Source organism: Heloderma suspectum, chromosome 3 (genome assembly GCF_057233095.1).
Source record: "Heloderma suspectum isolate Gila_16-S chromosome 3, 16-S_ref, whole genome shotgun sequence".
NCBI classification, from domain to species: Eukaryota; Metazoa; Chordata; class Lepidosauria; order Squamata; family Helodermatidae; genus Heloderma; species Heloderma suspectum.
The window spans coordinates 95,550,601-95,575,027 of record NC_139460.1 but is presented as its reverse complement, the minus strand read 5'-3'; the positions used below and the strand labels follow the sequence as shown (position 1 = coordinate 95,575,027).

General features: G+C 44.1%; 1 protein-coding gene across 1 annotated transcript; it reads left to right on the top strand.

Annotated features, from left to right (window-relative positions):
- Positions 1 to 12,797: 12,797 nt before the first annotated feature.
- On the top strand, positions 12,798 to 19,658 carry NYX (nyctalopin). Its single transcript, XM_084843908.1, has one exon. It carries the CDS (start codon positions 17,529 to 17,531, stop codon positions 18,615 to 18,617), a length of 1,089 nt encoding a protein of 362 aa, XP_084700034.1. The 5' UTR covers positions 12,798 to 17,528; the 3' UTR covers positions 18,618 to 19,658.
- Positions 19,659 to 24,427: the final 4,769 nt, after the last annotated feature.

Sequence of the window (24,427 nt, the reverse complement as noted above, 5' to 3'; positions counted from 1 at the left end):
CCACCAGTGTAGTGGAGATGGCATGAGTGGGGAGAATAACGAAGGGGAAGAAGGTTTCTTGGTATCTATGATTTCACTGTGAAGCCTTTCATTGGTACAGGAAGAAAGGAGATGGAGGCAGCTTCATATCTACAGCACCCCACTTGACGCTCTGGGACTATATATGAGAGAAAGCTTAGCCCAGCAATTTCAGTGTCAACCAAATACTCCTTTACTCCGGTCTTCAGCTGGGCTTGCAAACAAATTAAAAACCAAGCCTAAAGCTGGGCAGGAGAGGGACTAACATTAGGGAGAAAGTGGAAGATGTTTTTTGGTCTAGCTCCTGGCCAAGTCTGTCTTCAAAGAACCTGCTTTGTAGTGGAGGGAGAGAAGAGACCCAATGTTTGGACCACTGCTTAGCAAACAGAATTTACAGGGAAGCTTCTCTCCTGTTGTTGCCCCAACTGCTTTGCTGAGCAAAGGAGAATACCAGTTGTGTAGGTCCTCCCCTCGTAGCAGCACCTATAGCACGAGCAGTAGAAGGGAGAGGGCTTTCACAGTTTGGGGAGATTCTAGGCTGCTTTTGTCTTGTGCCAGTGCCACTGTAGAAGCTGAATGAAAAGTGGGGGGAGGGTTGGTTCTTGCAAGGGTGCCAAGGAAGATGGTGGAGCTCTGCAGCATTCCTTTAAGCGAGGTTAAGCATGAAGAAAAGGCAGCAAATAGTGGAAGAACATGACATCTTTCATGTTCTAAGGTGCTTTCCTGAGATAAAAGGTATTGCTGCAAGAGATGAACGTGGTGGTGGGTCAGAGACCTTCCCTGCTTTTTATGAGCCTTGATGGGAAAAGAGAAAAATACGGGGACACTAATACAAGGATTCCAATTTGATAATATGGCAATACTAATCTCTGCTAAAACAAATATTTTGAGAAATGACCTGATAAATTATATAACCTGCTAGATTCCCTGATCTTCATCTAGCTGGTTATTAGAGTTTCTGATGGAAGGTTGCTTAGTACCACACCCTTGTGTTACACTTGTATGTTTCAAAGCAAGGTTGCAACAGCTTACTTCCTGCTATGTGCAATTCTGCTTTCCTAGCCACTTGGGTATGTTATGGATACACCTGTAATACAACCGGTCTTAAAGCCTCTGTGTATGGGCCTAGTTCCTGCCTATAAGAATAGCCTTCATGGTAACTGCTGTAAATATACATACTCTTGCCCATGCCATAGCAGAAAATCAGCTGACTATAATTGTTTGCACATAGCTGTGTTACAGCACTAATTTCAATAACCTACCTATCTATAATGTACCATGGACAGACTGATCCTGTCATTGTCTCTTGCCCTCTTGGGTATTAAAGGGTCTATCACAGTGTGTATAGTTGATGCAGGAATTAGAAGTACTTTTTGTTAATTGCAGCAGTTAAATCTGTGGCAGTCTAAACTAATCTAGTGGGGTTACCTAGTCAGACAAAACCCTTATATTTCCAGGGAAGGAGTGAGAAGGGTCTCTTCCAACAGTTTGCTTTGGCATCCAATGGGTCTAACAGTCCTAAGAACATGTTCTGTCTGTGGGTCAGTCCCCTGTATATTAAATAGTTTGTCCACTTCCTGGCAGATTGCAATGTCCACCCATGACATATTACCAGTCAATGCACGTGGTTATCTGGAAGACTGTTGGGGTCATAGAATCATAGAATAGTAGGGTTGGAAGGGGCCTACAAGGCCATCGAAGACAACTTCTTCCCTGGCTCCGCCTCTTCCATGGAGGGAAAGCGCTTATCTCTGATCAGCAGCTGATCAGTGATAAATGCTTTTCTCTGCTTAGCAAAGACCCCGTCTCAGTAATTAGCAGGGGAGAGCATTTATGGTGGATCAGTTCCTAATCATAGATGGGAGCTTTTCCCTCCATGGCAGAGGAGACGGCGCCAGGGGAGGAAGCTGCAGAGTGATTCAGTCCTGCTCCCTTCTGAGCCTTGTCCTGCAGATAGGAATTCTGTGGCAGAACGGACTGCTCCCCCCCGCCACCCCGCGAAGTCCCTGCGGACTGGATCCTACCTGCTTCTGGCAGGTCTGGATCCGGCTGCTGCTGCCTGCTGCTCCATGTCCGTGAATGGCGTCCCCCAGGATGCCATTTGCGATCCCGGTTTAGCCGTGATAGACTAAGTATGTATTTACATAGCCTATCACGGCCTGGCAGGGACGCAAATAGCGGCCGGTGTAGCAGATGCCATTTGAGGCCACAGCCCGGCAGTGGCCGGAAGTCTGGCGGCTCCGTGGCCTTGCCGTGGAGCAGAGCCAGCCAGGGAGGATTCGGGGGGGGGGGGGAGGGACGGATCACCTCCCTGCCTCACTGCGGAATGCTGACCGGAACGGGGTGAGTATTCCACACACCCCTACCTGCAGAGGCTTGTCCTGCTTATGTCTGAGTAGTATCATAGAATCATAGGGTTGGAAGGGGCCTACCCCCTGCTCAATGCAGGAAGCCAATGCAGGAAGCCTGGTTCCCAAGCGGTCTCCCATCCAAGTACTAACCAGGGCTGACCCTGCTTAGCTTCCGAGATCAGGATATGTGGAGGTTTGCCCTGCTTATACGTGAATAGACATAATGCGCATGCTTGTGTCTGAGTAGATATGCAGAGGCTTGTTTGGGATGTTTTACTGAGAGTGCTGGGTAATTCATATCTACTCACAATAAGCAAAAGCCTCTGCATGTCCACTCAGAAGCAAGCAGGAGAAGCCTCTGCAAGACAAGCTGCAGGACTGAATCGCTCAGCAGCTTCCTCCCCAGGCTCTGCCTGCTCTCCCTGCAGGGAAAAGCTCTTGTCTCCAATCATCAGCTGACTGGCAAGAAGAGCTTTTCCCAGCTGAGTGCTGAGAAGGGAGCCTTTTTCAAGCTCAGCAGAGAAAAGTTCTTACTGAGCTTTTCCTTACTGGAGAAAGGGGCAGGGTCTGGACAAGACAGATGGGGAACTCCCATGGCCTAGAGGTTCCCCAAGCCTGCCTTAAAGGACTACCTGTAGAACAGTTGGTCAAGGAACCGAACAGAGGGGAGGTGACCCTGGATTTAATTTGAAGTGGTGCCCAGGACCTAGTGCAAGATGTGAATGTTGTTCAACTGATTGGAAACAGTGACCACAGTACTATCACATTTAGGAAGCAATCCTATTGGGATAGGCGGCCACCTCTGAACTTGGAGGTGACCACCTATTCAATGCATGGTAGGAGAAGTGTGGAGGGGATCCTCTCCTCTGCACTCCAGCCGCCCTGCATTTGCAGCTAGATAGCTGATTTTGGCTGTCTAGCTGCGGGATGTCGGAGCATGGGGTGGACAGGCCAGATGATGCATAGGAAGTCTCATACCAGCAGTTCCGCACTCCCCGCCCCCAGGAACGCCCCCCCCCTTTGCCCTGCTCCATGCTGCTTTTAGGAGGGGGCGCGGAGGCGGTTCTCTGGGAACTGACCTTGGAGCATGGGTTCTGAGGCTGGTTCCTGGAAACCGACCAATCCTATGGCCGTCTAGCCACTGTCTAGTGGCCATAGGATTGTGTGCTTTATTCATTTGTAAATAGACAAATTGCCAAGCAGGCCCAGCATATTCACATTTGTTTTAAAAAGAAGAAACTTGTAAAAAATGAGGGGACTCTCAAAAAAGGAAGTTGACATGGAAAGTCAAAGGGGTCCAATCTCTACAGAATGTTTGGGGAGTTACTCAAAACCACAGTAATAGAAGCTCAGCTAGAATGTTTACTGCAGGTCAGGAAATGTACCACAAAATCCAAGAAGTCACCTCATGGTTAACGAACAATGTCAAGGAAGTTATTCAAGAAAAGAAAGCTTCCTTCAAAAAATGGAAGTTTTGCCCAAATGAGAACAAAAAGGAACAAAGCCTTGCGCAAAAGAAATGCAAGCAAAGGATGCAAAAAAGTTTTTGAGGAGTATATTACTAATAACATTAAGACAAACAATAAAAACATCTTTAAATATATCTGAAGCAGCAATCCGGCTGCTTGAGCAGTGGTTGGACCTTTGGATGACAAGGGAGTTATAGGAGGATGGATTGCAGAAATGCTAAATGATTTGTTTCTTGTTTGTCTTCACTGCAGAAGATGTACAGCAACTGAAATTTTCAGGGAGTCTGAGGTACTGAGGCAAATAGGCGTGACAAGAGATGAAGTTGTAGAACTTACTGACACTTTGAAAACCCAAATCACCAGTTCTTACTGGTATCCATCTGAGAGTTCTTAAAGCATGGGTGGGCAACTGTGGGTGGTCTGGGGGACATTTTTGCTCCTGTCCCTTCCCTTCCATGGGCACAAAAACCAAAAATTGTTTACAAGATAATTTGACCCTTTTGGCACTCCAATAGCGGTAAGGATGCCATTCCCCCCCCCCCAAAAAAAGAACTTTCCCTTAAATTTGGGGGCAGCAGAGGCTCCATGTGGCCCATGTGTTTCCCACCCCTATCTTAAACAATTCAAATGAGAAATTGCTTATCTAACAAAAATGTCCCTGAGCTCAGCCTCTGTACCAGAAATCTGGAAAGTGGCCAATATGCTAGGAAATTACAGGCCAGTTAGTTTAATATTCGTTCTGGGTAAATTGGTGGAAAGCATTATTAGAGAGAAAATTCTGAGCATATAGGACAAGCCCTGCTGAAAAAAGAATCAACATAAGTTTCTGCAAAGAAGTCCTGTCTCAATCTTTAAGAGTTTCTTTTTTTTAGAAAACTTGCTTAGAGACAAATAGAGGTGATCTGATAGACATTGTTTACTTGGACTTTTAAAAGGCTTTTTGTCAAAGTCCCAAACCAAAGACTCTTGAGTAAATTAGGAGCAATGGGATAAAAGGTAACTGGTTAAAGAACAGAAAGCAGAGTAGAAATAAAAAGTGGGATCTGCCAAGGATCTGTATTGTGACTGATGCTTTTTAATTTGTTCATAAATGATGTGGAGTTATGGGTGAGCAGTGAGGTGGCCAGGTTTGCTGATGATGCCAAACTGTTTAAAACAAAAGTGAGGTTAAAACAAAAACGGGCACCAAAGAGCTCTAAAGGATTTCTCCAAAATGGAAGAATGGTCATCAAAATAGCAAATGTGATGCAATGTAAGTAAGTGTAAAGTGATGCACATCAGGGCAAAAAGTAAAATAAAATCTAATTTCACATATATGCTGATGGGGTCTGAGCTGATGGTGACCAGAAGAGGTTCTTGAAGTTGGAGTGGATAGCTCAATGAAAATGTCAACCCGGTCTGCAGCTGTGAAAAGGCAAATTTGATGGGGTTCATTAAGAAAGGAACTGAAAATAAAACTGCCAATATCATAATGCCTGAGATGGTCACTGCATCTCAAAAAGAATATTGTAGAGCTGGAAAAAGTGCAGAAAGAGGCAACCAAAATGATAAAGATGCCAGAACAACTTCACTATGAGGAAAAGTTACAGCATTTGGAGCTTTTTAAGTTAGAAAAAAGGCAAGTAAGGGGGGGACATCTAGAGGTATATAAAACTATTCATGGTGTGGCGAAAGTAGATAGGGAGAATTTTTCTTACTCATAATGCTAGAACCTGGGGTCAGCCAACAAAGCTGAATGGTGGGAGATTCAGGACACATAAAAAGAAGTGCTTCTTCACATAGCACATGGTTAACTATGGAATTTGCTACCACAAGTTGTAGTGGTGGCCACCAACTTGGATGTTTTTAAAAGGGAGTTAGACAACGTTATGGAGGGTGAGACTAGCAATGGCTACTAGTCATGATGGCTATATGATTAAGTCCACTATGGGCAACAATATGCCTTTCAATACTAGTTGCTGGAGAACAGAAGCAGAACGGTTATTTGCACTCATGTCCTGCTTGTGGGCTTCCTATAGGCATCATCTGACTGGCTACTGTGGGAACAGAATGGTGGATGAGAAAGGCTTTTGGTCTGATCACACATGGCTTTTCTTATGTTCTTATGACTTGCTCCCTTTTGACTTTAATTAATGACTTTTTGCATTCCCAGCTAGGATGGATAATGAGTGGTAACTGGTTATGACTGTGGCAGTGATAGTTATTTAAGATTAATAAACAGATCTCAATTTGTGTTAATGGAGTGTTTGACTGTGTTCACGGCTACTTTCTCAATGTCAGACTGCCATAGTTTACTCCAGCATTAAGGGTGCAATCCTATGCATGCTTAGAAAAAAAGTCCTACAACTCCCAGCATGCTCCAGCCAGCCATGCTGGCTGGGGAATGCTGGGAGTTGTGGACTTTTTCCTGTCTAAACATGCATAGGATTGCACCCTAAAGTACTTTTCTTCTGTCCAGCTGAACTGTCACGTTCGTCTGGAGTAAAATACTCTTGTTGATTTTGGTATGTCTGCACTTGTCCAAATGAAGTATTTCAGATATGAAATTAGTGGTAAACTACTGCTGATCAATAGTGTAGGGTAGCTGTAAATGCACAGATAAAGTCATTGTTTAAAAATCATTTAAGAAAAGAAACAAGGAACTCTCCATACTTCTGAAGCTGTTATTAACACCAGCAAACCCAGGAGGCTTCCATTCCCAGTATCACAAGACAGACTGCTGCTTTACTTGAGTTCTCGCTTGGAAATAGGACATCTTCCCCTATCAACAGTAAAAACTATAAGCCTGGGGAACCACACAAATAGAATGACTGGAATTTCTATAAGGCACCAAGGTCAAACTCCTTCTGTAAATGAACCTGATCTTATTCATGTTCAGTCATAAGTTTCATTGGTTTAAATAAGGCTTATTTTATTTATCAACTTTATATACTGTCCTACAAGATAAAATTTATCAGGACAAATTACAATGAATGCGCACACTAATAAATACAGAATAAAAAAGAACAAACATAATAAGCCTCCACGGATGGTAAAAGCTTGGGAAAATTAAAAGTTCTTGCAAGGTATCAAAAAGACATTAAGGGCACAATCCTATGCATGTTTAGACAGAAAAGGCCCCAACTCCCAGCATTCCCTAGCTAGCATGGGTGGCTGGGGAATGCTGGGAGTTGTAGGCCTTTTCTCGGTCTAAATATGCATAGGATTTGCATGCTAAAGCAGGCACTTTAGTGACTCAACACAAATCATGCTTCAGGTTGCATCTGGGATAAACCTAGTTCAACTGACACCTCCTTTGAGCTCTCAAAAGCCTCCATTTAAGGCCTCCGCATCACCAACAAAGAGGCCACGATGCTAATGTATATGTACAGATGCTTATTTAGAAACAAGTAGTATAATTTAATTTAAATAGAATTATCTTTCCCCATGGTGTGTGGCCAGCTGACCTGTGCCCCTGCGCTGCCTGCTACCCAGGTGCTAACTGTGGATAGACAACTTCAAGGCCTCTCTCTGCTCTCCCTCCTTATGGGTCTGTAAGTTTGAACTAGACTTGGACTGGACAGCCCTTAAAACTGAGGACTGTCCTCTGTGAAGCAGGACACACAGCCACCCTATCACCTTCCAAAGCCAGCACTCAGTTGAATGCAGATGTGGTTGTGTATGCCATTTGCTTTCACGCCAATGGAAGAGATGGAGAGCAGCAGGCCCTGACGCTGGGTATGGAAGCGTCTACTCAGGAAAGAAGGCCCCTGCATGGCCTCCTTGCGCACACAGCGCCACACTCATGGCTGGGGCAGGGCGGTGAAAGGCCTCCGTGTGGCTTCCACAGTGTCCTCGCCTCCTCCTGACATGGGGACAGAGAGCGGAGGAAAGACATCCAGAGAGTCAGTGTTGGTGCCTCACTTGGGGCTGGAAGGGGTGGAGAGGAGTCTCCCAGGGAAAGGCCTCTGTGGCAGTGGCACTGCGATGGGCAGGGAGAGGACAGGCCTTCAGGCACAGCCTGGAGGAGCTGAGGCGCCCAGCCGCCGCCGCTTCAATTTCCACACCCGCTGTGGCTGCACCTCAGCCTAGCTCCGCCCTAACACTGGCCTCCCTTCTGGTAAATCGACTCTCTGCGGCCCAGCAAGCCTTTGCTCCCAGCTCCTTCGGCGTTGTAAAGTTTCTCCGGGGGCCTCTTCCAGCCATGTTTCCGAAGTGAGTGCTACTTCCGTGCCTGCGATTTGAGAACACGCAGATGACGCCCGAGGCAGTGGGGAAGGGGAGGCTAGTCTTCAACATTGACCTCTCCGCCTGTGGTGGGCGTGCATTCTTTCTTCAGGGCATCTGGGGTGGGGTGGGGTGGGGTGGGGTGGGGCGAGGCTGCCCTGCCCTGCCCCGCCCCGCTTCAGTGGGGGTGTGGGCAGGCGCTTGAAGCCTCCGCCCCCCACGCCCCCGTTTGTGGCGGAAACTGTAGTGGGAAACTGGCGGTGCCATGAGTGGTAGACCTGGGGGGGGGGGGTGCAAGCTTCTTCTCCCCACCTCTCCTCCCCACCTCCCTTAAAGTCGTGTGGAGAGGGATCAGAATCTTTTTAAAAGTCCGTTGTTTATAATTCTAATGAGTTGGTCAAAAAGGTGGGAAAGGATCCATAAAATAAGGCTGCAATGGGGTTTAGTTCTGAGCAGGCACGCAGAGCTTAGGCTCTGACCCTGCAGGACCCTTTACGAACACTTGCCATTTTGCTGCCTAGACTGTTCCTCTGCTGTGAGGGCCCAGAAGGGGATGGGCAGGCTCCATTCTGCACTTTTCATGCTAGTTCTCTGAAACTGTCTGCTCATGCTGCCAGCTGGCAAAGCTCCTGGTCCCAGAGATGGTGTGGTCTCAGTCCAGTAGACGTGACACAGCATCTACAGCCTTCCTTGGGTGCGTCGTGGTGGCAAGGGACAACTTATTAAGGGGAGGGGGCAATTAGGATGAAACTAGGGGAATAAGGCAGGCAGTGCCTCCCGGGTGCTCGCCTTCATTTTGCACGTATATGAATCCTGAACATGCCTAGTTTGGAGCAGAGCAAGCCACCCTGTGGAGAGGCCTACTAGCACGGTGGCCAGTATCTGGGCAGCAGCACATGGGGTCTGAATTCCAGGCTGATGGGAAGCAGCAGCAGGTATGTGCTTACCTGTAAATGTACTTCTTAGAGCGGTCACCTGTGTAGTCGTACAACCCACCCTCCTACAGATGGTGTTATATCTGTGCTTCCTCTTCGGTTTCATTTTTATAATTGCAGTGCTAGTCAGAAGTGGAACCGAGTGGCAAGGCAGAAGCAAGCCCTTTGGGCATGCAGTTAGGAGGTGCAGCGGGCTGTGTGTCCAAAGTCTAGCCTAGCTATAGACGTTTCCTAAATGGAGCTCTGTGCAAGTGCAGAACCTATATGTGTGACTGCACAGATGCCGCAGCACAAGTTGTCTCACCACCTCTACGCCCTCCCTGCCTGCCTTGCCCTGAGGGATCCTACCTCAGAGTGTGGCATTGTGGGCAAGGTGGCCACGGAGACTGCCTATGCTGCAGCTGCGCAGGTGGTCTCCATGGCCGCTTCGGCCACACTGCCTTGCACACAAAATGCCTTGCACTGAGGAAGGACTCAGAACAAGGCATTTGGGCCTGGCGGGCTCTCTGGAGCACCTGCCTGCCATGATGCCGCAAAGTGAGGTGCCAGGTCACCTGTGGTGGAGAACGGGACACTGGGCTCGGTGGATGGTCCTCCTGGTGATGGGTGGGACATGATCCACCATCCCTCCTGATCGCCGTTGTCTGACCACTTGAAAAATGACCACTTGAAAAACTACAGTTGCAGGTAAGCAACTTGTCTTTACATAATTTTGACTTTGTTTCCAGAATTGGAAACTTCTTTTTCATAATGAAAAATTTATTTATTTATTTATTTATTCATTCATTTCATTTCATTTCTATACCGCCCAATAGCCGGAGCTCTTTGAGTGGTTCACAAAAATTAAAGCCAAAGAGCACACAACAAAACAATACAAAATATATAAAACATTAAAACCACAGTAAACAATACAACCAGAATAAAACCTAGCAGCAATGCAGGAATTTAAAATACAGATTTAAAACAGCAAAGCTAAAAGTATAAAGAGCTAAAATGCCTGGGAAAATAAAAAGGTCTTCATCTGGCGCCAGAAAGAATACAATGTAGGTGCCAGGCGAACCTCACTAGGGAGCTCATTCCACAGCCAGGGTGCCACAGCAGAGAAAGCCCTCCTCCAAGTAGCCACCTGCCTCACTTCCTTTGGCAGGGGCTCACAGAGAAGGGCTGCTGAGGATGATCTTAAGGTCCGGGCAGGCACATATGGGAGGAGGTGATCCTTCAGATAACCCAAGCCGTTAAGGGCTCTGAATGTTAACACCAACACTTTGAATCGGGCCTGGAAATGGACTGGCAGCCAGTGCAGTTGGAAAAGTACTGGCATAATATGAGCTCGTTGGCCAGTCTCTGTTAACAGTCTTGCTGCCCTATTTTGAAAAAGACACAAACACACACATCTCTGTAAACTGGGCTTCTGGGATGGGCAGTTCCCTGTACCAAACCCTGTCCTAGGAGAAGACTAATTCATCTCTCTATGCTGAAAGAAACAGCTGTGAGACCCTACCCCTTTTTCTAGGTTACATTGCATAGAGAAAAGCTATTGCTCTGAGTGAAATTTCACCTATTAAGAGGGTATATATCAGCCTGGCTAGTGATGATGGGTGAGGCAGCCAAGACACTCTGAAGGTACTAGGTTGGGTAAAGCTTGTATTCACAGTTCCAAACTGAAGATCGTATTTGCATTTATTATCCCCCACGGGGATATCACTCAATAAACCCACATTCTTATTAACAATGCACCTATGCTCGCAGGTTCCTTGCCTCAGATTGCTGTGTCTCTGTAGGTGTTCCTATGAAGCTTCAATTAATGGATTGAGACTATCGCAAAAGGCCAGCCACCTAAAAATTCTGACACTCATTTCAAACCCAGAACTGGAGTCCTAATCAGTTATTCCAACTGGGATCAGGAACAGATTGCACCAGGTACTACTGGTACATCCAACGGGGAAAATCGTGGTTGCAGATGCACCCTAAGGCACAAACATAAAGGCAAGGTTTCATATTCGATGCATGCTAATATACAGCTGGCCTACGTTGTCTGTGAGGTGCAGCAAGTTGGTTGTACCACTAGGGTCTGCTAAAGCAGGCATGCAGTTGCGACTGCAACAGCTGGCAAGAGCTGTGCATCTTTCTCTTCCATGTCTTTGAATCTTTCCTCTCCTGATCTCCCATAGCACCCCTCATTATTCCATTCTAGCCTCTCTTCCCATCTTTCTTTAAACCACTTTGGGCATTATCTTTTTCTATGCAAAGGTGGGATACAAATCAAAGAAACAATACAAATAACAAAGCAGCTACTTCCCACTCCCCAGCCAGGTCTCTCTATACTCCAACCCACAAGGCTCATTCAGCAAAGCCCTCTGCAGTCTTTCCTCCCAAGTGGGCATAGCCCCTCTCCACCTATACTAATTATTACAGGAAAAAGGCAAGCTAAGAAAGATGCTGGTAGTATTTAAATTAGAAAACACTTTGGAAACCTCTTGATAAAGGATTGTATTTTGCAGTTTAAACTATGGCAGGCAGCTTGATGTTTTGAAGTTTGCTTGATGGGAGAAATCAGTTGTGCTGCTTCCTCCATTGCCTGTCTGCTAAAACCATTCACTTTTTGCCCCCAAACATAATTACATTAAACTCTCTCCTTCTCTCATTATGTAAGAGGAACTGGAGCTGAGGGCTTTTTTTTTTTATTATTCCTGGTAATGCTGAGGGCCAGCTCTAGGCGGTTATTTTTCTTGCAGGGTGGGGAAAGAAGAGGAATAAAAGCAGACAGATTTGTCGGCAGTCCAGGAGATTTATGAAACGGACAAATTCTTCCATCTCTGTTAATCCTCCCCTGATATAGAGGATTTCCTTGCCATTAAATGATAGCTTTTGAGAGTGGGAAAAAGTGCCAGCCCTTCAGAGGTGCTGCCATATAACTAACTGCAAGCTTTGGAGGAACAAAGGGCAGCAAGCACAGCTATCATCCTGACACGTACAGAAGGTCTTTTTCTACTTCACTTTGATTCTGCTCTTCTTTGGTGGTCTAGTTAGGAGATGATGGGAAAGGATTGCTGCAGTTAGTTACATGGGCATTCCATGAAATAACTTTGATTATCTTCCATCCCACTGATATATTCAGTGGATGTATTGTAAGAGTGCTTGGTCAGGTCTTTCCTGAAATAACCATTCTAAGGCTGCAGACCTATGGACAATTATTTTGGGAATGAGTCCCAATGAACTTAAGTGAGAGCTAGTTTACCTCTGAGTAAATATGTAAATGATTTGGGTTGTTAGACTATCAAAACAAAGACATGTTGGAAAGGTTAGTGAAAAACTAAAGGAAGGGAAAGATCTGTTTCAAGCTGGGAGGGCAACATTTATTTTAAATCACTAACAGCATTAAAAACATATTAACAAGGCAAGTTATAGTAACAAATTACATTTGAATGGTATACGTCTATGTTTCTGTCTGCTTTTAGATTTTGGAAGAGAATTTGCCAGACCTGAGATGCCACTAGCTAATAATCAGGGTAATGTTTGTCATCATTTTAAATGGTAAGTAGACTTTTCATTCGATGACATCCCGTAGCAATTTTTAAAACTAGCACTATGTAGCTTTTTTATTTTGAAAGAGTTTGTCACATTTCTGTTAAATGCCCAGTGCGGGCAGTTCATCAGTTTTAGAATTCAAATTTTTAGAATTCAAATTTTGCAAGATCAATGTACAGAATTGTATCACTTGTTAATTATAACTACATCTGTATTTTTATGGTGCTGCAACCATTAACCTTAGTAATGTCCAGACATCAATGTATTTTTTTGTTTTCTCTGTTGTATTGATTAGACAAATATGGAAACTTCTTGAGCTCTTTGCCACAAAATAAGGGGCACAATCTCCCAGGAAATTGTATCCATCTGTTGGCTCGCTACTTTTCAATTTATTTTAAACATTTCTATTCTGCCTTTCTGTGTAAACTTCCAAGATGGGTTTGAGCATATTTTTCCTTTCTAAGACTAGCAAAATTGGATACCTGCTGCAAAAGTCAAATTAGCATTCAGAGCTAGAAGAACTGTAAAAATGTTGTGATGTTGAAATTTGGGTTTTGGTTAAGGACAATTTATTAAAAACGTGAAGAAAAAACACTGCTTATTTCCTGATATAAATTAGGATAAAGAATATAGATCCAGTTTAGAATAGTGAGTTCTTTATCTCAGGCTAGTGGTCCTGTGATTTAGACATTCCATGCAAAAGAAGGGAAGATAAACTCAGCCGTTCAGGTAATTTATAATTTGCAAACAGGTTTGTGTGAATGGGGTCTAAATAGACAGATTATTTTTAAACTATGCAGATAGGTGATTTTAAACGTGGATTACTATAAAATAACATTTGGCGCACACAGGCCATAATATATGGCCTGTGCACAAAGTGTACCCCTATCCACTTGAAATATTTCTAGCCTCTGGATGCTGATGTCTTGTTGCCACCCCACAACACACATGTGATATCCAACAAATGAATTAGGAAGTGGCTGAGGGGGGTGGACTGCCCAGTCCAGTTTGAGATGACTGAGAAAAGTTGTACCATATGAATCTTGAGTTGCACCTCTGTAATGTTGCAGAGGGTTTGAGATGAATAGCTCTCTGTTCACAAACTGCAGCTTGCAAAGAACCAGAGCACTTGCTTCACATGCAAAAGGTTCCAGATTCAACCCCTGGCATATCCATTAGGGCTAGGAAAGACTCCTGTCTGAAACCCTGGAATCAATACTGCGCTAGATGGACCAATTTTATGACTTACCAAATCATAAAATTGTGGGCTTTCTGTGTATTCCTTTGGAAATACGCTGCTCACTTGCTTGTGCTATCATAAATGCTGAGGGTTTTTTAATGCTTCCTCCCACCACCCCCACCACCCAAATACTTGACTGAGGATTCCCTCCTCAAGCTTTGGCAGGCCTTGTAGGCAATACACTCTGTGTGTGTGTGTGTGTGTGTGTGTGTGTGTGACCTACGAGTGTCACATGGAGTATTTTGGGTTGTGCACTCCTGTGAACTTTGTAAGGAAATATATCCTTTAAAACTAATTTTTTGAAGGGAAATCCATTAGTACGTTTCAAGCATAATCTAGAATCCTCAACTGTCTGTGATCCCCAGACAATGATGCAGGATAACCAATTCAGACAAATTTCCACTTAACCTAGATAACATCAAATGGTCCTGAGTGCAAAATGCTTTTGAGTGTTCCGGAGGTGACGTCATTGACAGATGGTTGCTGATGTCAAAGTTAAGCAGACGGTAGGCCGCTGGTTGCTCAGATTCTTGCAGCAACAAGAACGATGGACTAGCTGAACCTCAGTCCACTCTGATCCAGCAAGGCATATCCTATGTTTTTAAGAAAGAGAGCTTCCTCAGGATCGCTCAACACAGATTAGTTATGCCTGAACACCTGGAAATTCCTCAGCATGCACATGTTGCTTTATACATTCCAAACATATCTGTGGCCAGTAAGGATTGTAGTAAAGTATTTTCATTATACAAGACTGAAGTCAGCCCATCCTTGGCCTATGTTAACACAGCACATTGAGGTGAAATGCCGTATTGCAACTTAGAGAATAGCTTGAAGATACATGTATTTCATTTCTAATAAACACTAAGCAGGTCTGGGCCTGCCTAGTATCTGGATGGGAGACCATCCAGGAAGCTCACATTCAGGGCTCTGAGCTCCTTGGAAAAAGGGTGGGATATTAATGTGACAAAAACAATGGGGATGCACTCTTGAGGCCTTTTGTAGAATGGATCTGTGGTCTTCACTGCATCTCCACGATGCATAACGAACCAATAATTTTAAAATTGTACTCCCCCCGACTGTCCCCCATTGAATATTGTTCACTGATGCCTTAACTAGACATGAGATTCAGATGTGTATCTTCCCCAACAGTTTTTTTTAAACCAAGAGCAGCTTTTGAGAGGCTGCAAGTTTGAGTGGAGGAACAGCAGGGGGTGGTGTGTGTGCTGCTTAACTCTTCTGTTTTCCAACTGTTTTTCTGCTCAAAACTGCCTTCCAGCAGTCTCCGCTTGTGAAAGGAAAGATACAGGGCCCCATATATTCCCCATTATATGGAGATGGGGCAATGCTGAGTGGAAAAATAGTTGGAGGGGGGCAGATTGAGCACCACTTTCCTTCCCCCCGCTTCCCAATTTCTCTGCTGAAACATATGGCCTCCTGAGGCTGAGTTTGGTCATGGTATTTCCCTTTGTTTAAACATAACCTGACTGCATGTTGTGTGTAGTTCAGACTCAAGTATCCAATCTAGGATTCGTTTTAAATTATGGAGGAAAACCTGAAACCCAAAGATGTGGATTGTAACATTTTCAGTGAAATGTTTTTTTTAATATATTAAGTTAAAATGTTAAACAAGCTTAGCATCTGAGAGGGGAGTTGCTCCATCCTAGGTGACTGTGCTGGCCTTAGAGAAGTCTGAGTTCCACTGTGATGCCTACTCTGTTCACCTAGATCAGGGATGGGGAACCTCTGGACCTGCAGGCCAATTAGCCCCAACAGCCCGGCTCATAGGGTCTCGGGTGTGGCCCCGCCCCTGAAGGCTAGTGGGGCGGTGAATCCCTACTGCTACCTCAGATCAGTGGAAATAGTGAGGATTACTCTCCTCCTAGCTTCACCCACCTCACATCCTCCTCAGTGGCGGAAGGTGGTGCAGGCAAAGCTGCACTGACTGAGGAGCCAGCTGGAAGAGCACTCCAGTCAGGGCAGCACGCCTACCGCAATGCTGGGCCCCGGCTTGAGGAACATTCCTCCATTTGGCGCTTCACCTGGAGAGCGAATGACGCTGGGGGTGCGGCCCCGCTCCTGATGTCATTTGTTCTGCCGAGGGCTGGGCAAGGGGTCTTCTGCCCTCCATCGAAAAACAGATTCCTACCCCTGTCCCAGATAAAATGAAAAGCAGTAGAAAAATCTTGGTCCTACTTTAGTAGTTAAGTTTCTCTTGTCCAGGGCTAGAGAAGACAGGCCTTTCTCCAAATGTATACACAGAATCTAAACTTTTTAGGCAAATCGCCTTCCATGGCATTTTGACAGTAGTCACAACTTTGCTAATTTCTTGGCTACTGTAAAACCCACAAGGTGGATGAGTTTCCATAAAATCAGGTATTCACTGTGGAAAAACAAAGCACTGACACTTCCAGTAAAGTGTTTGGAAGTAAGAGTAACTGACTTATAGGAGTTTGCTGTATATGCGGCATTCCCTCCTTGCAAGCAAAAAACAAAATGGAGAGGCTGTTTTAATCAGACTTCGCACTTTTGTAGATTGCTTTAAAAAAGCTGAATACATTTTATTTAGTTGCAGTGCTTTTGGCCTGATGCATTATTTTTGTGTTAGGCTGGGAATTAACACACACTGAATATGTACTACTTCATTATTTACTGCTAATAGCTCATTAAGTTATGGTAATAAATTGGTTACTCAAACAATCTAGAAACGACTATTGAAAATGTATGGCTCTATGACAAGACAAGCTGGCACAATGAATCACCTTGTAACATTATAACAACATTGCTGCCTTCGACTTCACACTCATCACTTCTAGCTGAAGCGGGCAACTTGTTGCTCTCCAGATGTTTTGGCCTATAGCTCCCATGATCCCTCACCATTGGCTATGATGGCTAGGGTGATGGGAGTTGTAGGCCAAAACATCTGGAGGGCCACGCCTTGTCCACCCCTTGACCTACAGTTCTCAGCTGGCTAGCCTGCTTGCAGTGTGCTCATGAAAGGTTTTGCTATTCTTTTCCCAACTTTACCCAATCTGCAGCATCCCAGGCTTGGTTCCAGCTACATCCTGTACAAATGGATCATAGCAAGAGGAAAAATTACTGCCAGGGGAAGGGAAAATTCCCCAATTCTGTAAATTGGAGGGAGCCCTTTCACCAGAAATATGCCAAAGAGGAACTATTGGATTGGGTAGAGAAACTGTAGAATACCACATAATCTGAGGAGGGTTAAAAAAAACCCAAAATATTCAGCTCCTTGAAACGCTGTAGAAGCCTTCCACAGAGTGTTTCAATCTCATTTACTAACATTGGATTACTAGATGCTAGATCCATTAATTACATAAATAAATTAGAATCTTTTGTTTTTTGTTATTGCTAGTGTTTTGCTAGTGTCTTGATAAAATACTAATCTGTTTTCTCTCTCTCTCCCTGCCTGCTCTCTCATTTTCCTTGGGGATAATGCTGGTGCACTTACTTGCCAGTCTTGCTTTGCATCCCCCGTGTCTACTCTGTGTGGGCCTGTGTCCGCTCCTGTCCCACCAACTGTGTGTGCACTCAAGAGAGGAGCTGCTCTGTCCTTTGTGATCATGCTGGCCTTACACAGATCCCCAGCGAGTTTCCCTGTGAAGCCTACTCTATTAACCTGGATAAAAATAGCATCAAATTCCTCGCTGAGAGGGCATTTGGTACCCTCCCATCCCTCAAATCCCTCTCATTAAGCCACAACAACATATCCTTTATCACTCCTGGAGCTTTCAAAGGGCTACCTAGTTTGGTGGAGCTAAAAATGGCCCATAATGAATACATTCGGTATCTGCATACTAGGACTTTCATTTCGCTCAAGAGACTAGTCAGACTGGACTTGGCAGACTGCAACCTTTTCAACATTCCAGACAGGATTTTTATAGAGCTTCCAGTCCTTCAGGAACTCTTTTGCTTTCAGAACAACTTCCGAAGGATTCCAGGAGCAATAAGAGGGATGGAGAATTTGACCCATGTTTATTTGGAGAAAAACAGGATAGAAGCTGTGGCTTATAACTCTCTTCTGGGTCTGACCCGACTGAAATATCTCAATCTGCAAGACAACAGAATAAACATAATTCATGACAGAGCTTTTCAGGATTGTCAGAAAATGGAGTATCTTTATTTAAATGACAACTTCATCAGTGACCTTCCTGAGAACTCTTTTGATGGTCTGCGGCATCTCAAGATGCTTAATATTGGTGGTAACTTTCTCAGGAATGTCTCCAATACCTGGTTTCAGGACCAGTTTGAACTGGAAGTTTTGTATTTGGACAGAAACCGGATTAGCTATATTCAAGAAGGCGCTTTTGAAAACCTCACAAGCTTGGTATCTTTGCACTTGAACAGTAACAACCTAATCACCATGCCTTTCTCAGTCTTCCAACCAGTCTACTTTCTAGGAAGACTCTATCTTTTCCGGAACCCCTGGGAGTGTGACTGCAGGATTGAGTGGCTGAAAGAGTGGATGGAGAATTACAGACTTGTTAGGGATATTCCTTGTGCCTCCCCATCCTCTGTAGCTGGTCTTGACTTGACTGATGTTTGCTTTGAAAGAACATCTGAAGGTTTCTGTCTTGACCCAGAGGAATTAAATGTCACATCTTACAGTCCTTTTCCAATTGGAGAACCACAATCTACCACAGAGAACAAATTCAACAGCCTTATCTCCAAATTTCTGCTTCAGAAGGGTCTTTCAGAAGAGGTGGTAAACACCACAGAAAGTTTTATTAATACTACCTTGTTAGATGGATTGACTAATGAGGCGTCTTTAGGACTGGGGGAATGTAATATCAAGCTAGTATGTTCTTTTAATCTTTGGCTATTTATTATAGCTCAAGCAGAGGGCAAATAGCTCAAAGCAGTTCTAGGGTTAGTTAAGAATTTGGTTTTTATACAGGATAGAAGTTAATCTACTACCCACAGAACTCAGCCTTGGATGAGGTGGAAAGTTGTGTATGCTTGATGGCTGTCATGTTCCTTCATCCTCCCCCTTTGCAATCAGCACACTCCAGGATACCAGGCTTCAGGCGCACTACTTTATTAGTTAATGACCAGGTTCCTTACAAATGCAAATTCTAGGAAACTCTCAGACTGCAATGAAAACAGCTAATCCACGAAGTGGAGCCCAAGTGGATGTTAGAGAAGTTGCCAGCAGTCTGAGCAAGAACTTCTCAGCCAGACTCGCTTTACAGGGATGCCTCTCCCTTAGGGTGGCTCCCTCCTACATTGGCTTTCACATGTAGCCAACCTGGTGGAGTGTCTGAGCTACACCTCTAACTTTTCCTGCTTCGCTCTGCGATGGACCCTAGCATCCCTCAAGTCATTCCCCTCACTCTCCTCCTCCCCCAAAACCTGGGTTCTCATGGAGGAGGAAAGGTGGGGCCCCTTCAGGCTGAGCCATCTGTGTGGCAAAGTCTTGGGAAGAAGGCTTTGCCGTATCTGAACTCACTAGGGAGAGAGCCTCCCCCTGTTCTGGCTGTTCCCATTCTGAATCTGACCTGCTAGATATCTCCACATACTCAGATTCATTCCTGACAATCATGTACAAAGATTATGATTTAGTATATATTTAGACCTAGAAATCTGGTCTGGGTCCATCTTTTAAAATAAGTCCAGGTTCACAGAGACAACATTCATTTGTAAACCTACCACATTCAGTGACTTCTGCCTGGTTCCTGTCGTTAGTCTTCCAAAAGGGTGGCTTCAAAGTCAGTCACCTGCAGTAAATCCAAATTTACATGGACACAAGAGAAGAAGGTTAATAATATAATTGCTGTTCTAGGCATGTTTTGTAACACAGGCTACTAGGATCAAAAGCAAGAGGAATGGTGACCTACCAGGAAGATTTCAGAGAATGGACTCACTAGTCAACTTGACCATACAACTATAACTTTTCTATGGGATTAGCAAGACAGTTTGACTGTTCTACGTACAGGGTTCTATCATCATTGCACCAAAAAAAAAAAGGGACCTGCAGCTATTAAAATGCTAAGAGAAACAGAGGGGGCAGTTACTTTATATAGATCTCCCGCGTTTGGCAACAACAAATTTAGCAAGATGGAAATGTAATAATTCTGTTATTGGTTGTCATGGTTTCCTTTTCCTTCAAAGTTCTTATAAGCACATTTCCCCAATTATATTTGTAGGTATATTCCATAACTTAAAAAAAAAAAGACTTTTCACTTGCTCTGCTAGACATGATTCCTCAAGCTTACCTTGGAGAGCATCTCACCATTGCCACTGCACACCTTACTTGTAAGAGTAGCAGTACTGAGAAGGAGTGAGCACATTAACGGCCCCCATTCAGTTCGCCTAAGGAGAAGATTAGGTAACTTTGTTTAAAAATTTAAAACTTCAAAGTTGCCTTCATTTGTCTTTCTTTTTTATCTGGTGGAGTTGCGCTGGAGCTACATCCAAAGTGAGACACAAAATAGAGAAGTCTGCAATAGCTTGGTGTATCAAAACTGGCATACATGGTATAAGATGTTACTCTGTTAAGCTTCATACAACAAGGGAAAGTTATAGAATATTGGAATTCTCAGAATTACAGGAGTATTATAGAATGAATGCATACATAATATTCACAGAATTGCAGCTATAACTTGATAACCAATTACTGGAGTTTCACATATTCAATTTCTGATGTGCTTAGCCAACACTGATAATGTTTCACAGGAATTAAGCAATTAGTCTACATTAGGATCCAGTGAGGAAGTTGTGCAGATAGAAGTTGCTTCTGTGCGTGGATTTCTTTGCTGGGTCAGGACATGAGAGATTGGGCATGGATACCCATCCCCGTTGCAATGCATGTATTTGTATGAGGCACAACCATTTGGCTCTACAATGTGTGTGTGGGGGGGCACTTGCACTCACACTGGGAATGTGCACCCCAACCACTGTCTAAGGCTGCTCAAATGCCATATGCAACTATATTTCAGGAGGACCTCATAAGTTGGTTATCACTTGGCACTGGATGTGACAGTGCCACCCCTGTTCAGGGGCTATAGTTCTTACATTTCCAAACATGGGCAGGTGCTAATTCTAAAGAGTGTGGCTGCTACAAACCCCACCCACCCAGGCCAACCACTCTTACCATGGCTCCATCCACCCAGAGTTCCTCCTACATGCTCCATCCCAGGTCCATCAATGGGAGCCCCTCCTAACAGCCATGCTAGCTAAATGGAACTCTGATCAAAGACAGTATGTCTGGGAATACCAGATGTTGGGGACAAATGGGAAGAATGCTACCCTCGTTCTCTACTTAGAAGCTTCCCAGACACGCTTGGCTTGCTGCTGTGGGAAACCAAGTGCTGGTCCAGTTGGAAACAAATGATTAGCTCTAGAGAACAAACTGAGAACAAGGCAGAGATGGGGTTTGAGCAAAGCCGCCCCTTTAATCCCATAGTTGCTGCAACTGCTCGTTTAGACAGAAGACGAGTCTGTCTGCTGTAAGGCCATAAACTGAGTATAAAGCAGATGTCGGAGTCTGAGCCCCAAATACCAGCCCCCTCCAAATAATTTCCCTTTTCAAAAATTACCTGTCTTTTGGCTCAGCAAGTAGCAGCAGTGTCATTGCTTTCCCTGAAGACATCTACACGTCTTTCAGAGACAGAAAGAAAATGACATTCAGATGGCCTTATAATGCAATGCTTCAAACATTATTTCTTCACACAACATGTAATTAAGTTATGGTACTCACCGCCATGAGGTTTGGTGTCTGTCTAGCATAGATTGCTTTAAAAAAGATTTTAAAAATCTTTTAAGGGCACAATCCTATGCATGTTTAGACAGTGAAAAGGATGACAACTCCCAGCATGCCCCAGCCAGCATGCTGTCTGGGGCATGCAGGGAGTTGTAGGCCTTTTCACTGTCTAAACATGCATAGGATTGCATCCTAAATATATTTTATTTCTGTCCTTTACCTGGGATAGCTAAATGGAGCCTCCATGTTCAGATGCAGTTTACCTCTAAATGTATGGATATATGGGGGATAAAGAACGGGAATGCCATTATCACTTTCATGTCCTGCTTGTATGCTTCCAGAATCATCTGGCTGGCTGCTATTGGAAACAGAACGTATGATGAAATGGACCACGGCTTTGCCCGTCAGGTCTTTTCTTACATTCTAATGCAACAGCCAAATCCTGAATTCAAATATTGCCTTGCTTTACAGATTATTTTCTCTTACTGCCCCCCCACCAATTCCCCTTCAGTTACTTCAGTTTCCCTCCCAGATTCCCCCATAAAGAAAAATCCCCATTTCAAAAATTATGTTAAAATATCCACTTGTCTAATCTCACTCAGTGCTTTCAGCTGTTCTTTAGAGTAGCATTTATCCGCAGGGCTGCGATAGAGCTCTGGGCACGGGGCTGGAGGAAGGGGATCCATACCCGCCGCGAGCGCCATTTTTTGCTACACAGGCGGGATACAAATAAAATAAATATTGGCAAACCCCAGGGGCTGCCACAGCTGCTCAGCAAGGCATCAGTCCTAGCCACCTCCCCACCAAAACCTCTTTGATGGGGCTCAGACAAAGCTGTAGGCACTGAATAAAGAGCCCCAATGTGTAGAGTGCTATAAGCTATACAGCATGGAGAAACATGCTTATACACATACAGCAGTTATGATGGCTGCTTTGTACCTCCTAAATCTTGATAAAATGTCTCTCTATATACATATTTTATAGATGTGGATATTCATGTAGCATTTTTTAAAGAAACCAAATCGGCAAGTGTGCAATGTTTCCCTTGGAAAATTTTAGTATGTGTTTAGTCAACACACTGTACCCACTTTAGATTTCTACAAACTGGACACTTACGTATCCTATCTTTAGTTTTGGAATTTAAAAAACCCATACACCATGGTTAGGAGTAAGAGAAAACATTGAACATCTGAAGGTAAAATTTTGATGTGAAATCCTAGATTTTATCAATCGGGTGATATTATAAGAAACGTACTCTGAAATGCCTAGAACGTGTACTATAGTGCTGAAACGTATTCAAAACACACAGCCTAAATATAAAACAGAAAAATGGTTGATTAAAATGTCCCTGCACAAAAGAGCCTGTTTTTAAGTATCATTCACATGCTTACATCTAAAATTAGCATTATATGGAATAACTGGCAAAATAATGTTTTCTAAAAAAAAAAACAGGGATTAAAAAAAATCCTTGGTTATGCGTGTCAAATGCACATTGCAGTCCTAACAGCTATTCCTCGCTCTCTATTTTACACGGCAGGTGTTAATCACTGAGGTCGCAACTAATGCTGACCCCTTTCCTAACAAAATTTTATGCGGTTTAAAAAAAAGGCATCCATTGCCTTTTCTTTCAGAGCAGCAACCATAGTGAGAAATAATGACCGACTTGGTGGCGCAGGGATTGATGGACATGTATTGCGTAGCTTTGCCAAGCCTAGCTGGCATTGAAAGCGATGCAGCCCTCCCCTTTCCCCAGCCCATTGTCTGACTACCTCACAAAGCACGTTTTCATGCTACCTAAAAACAGCAGCAACTCTGCATGGCTCTGTCCTTATTCAACTTAACTGTGCAAAGAACTCCATGAGAACCACAGCAGCAAGTGGTTTTGGGTGGAGTGTTAAATACATCCACATCAAGACATGTTAGTAAATACAAAGAATTATATGGGAACTTTTCCCAGTGAAGAAAGGGGCCAGATGGTTTGATAACTACGTGATTGACCTGTTCTGTGCGCTACATTCAATGACTTTGGATTTCCAGGCTATTTATAAATGTGATAATCTTCTTAAATGCTAAATTCAACTGGGTATTATAAAAGATCGCCCTCCACTCCAAAGCATGTATCAGTGAAATGCTGTAGATTAAGTTGAGGATTTCTGCAAGGGAAATATTAATCATGTGGCTTGAAGTTCGACAGCAGAAATTGGATAAAACTGGTAAGTATGATCAGGAATACTGGTTCGTTTACATCCTTGTACAAGTGGTTATTTTATATATTTAGAAACTGCTTTTATTGATATTGTTTTTTCTGCTTCAAGGTCCTTAAGCTAAAGATCATACCATGGTAGTTGTAACGTACAGTATAGTAACTTCTAAGCCAAATCTTACTGGAAGGTTTTCTCAGAACTAAAGCAAATATTAACAGAAAACATTCAGGAGTCAGCAACTTGGTTTGAAAAACACAATTCATGCTGGGCGGTTTTACTGCTCAATTACAAGGTCCAGAAATACATATGGAAGTGGCTGTCCTAGCTGCCTGCAGCCTAGCATCTTCTGAAGTTGGCACATGTTCAGACGACCCACTGTGGCTTGTCATGGGTTATTTACCCACAACAAACTGCGGTACCTGCAGGTGCCAAGTTGCATATGCAACCCCTGCTTGGGGATTGTCATGTCGTGTGAACCCAGCAGCGTGGGTTTTAGGAGGGTTAAACAACCATGGGTTATGTGAGGGTTGTTTAACCCTCACATAACCCATGCTCACCGGTTTCTCACAAGAAGACACCCCTGAGCAGGGGTTGCCCATTCAAAATGTTGACCACACACACCTCAACCTCATTAGTTTATATTCCCATTTCCAGAAAGCTTTCTTTAGTAGGATATAATAAGTCTGTAGCAGCTGAGTAGCAGTACGCATGTGTTACAATAGCATACCATCAGGCCATGCAAGAGGAGGGGTGCTA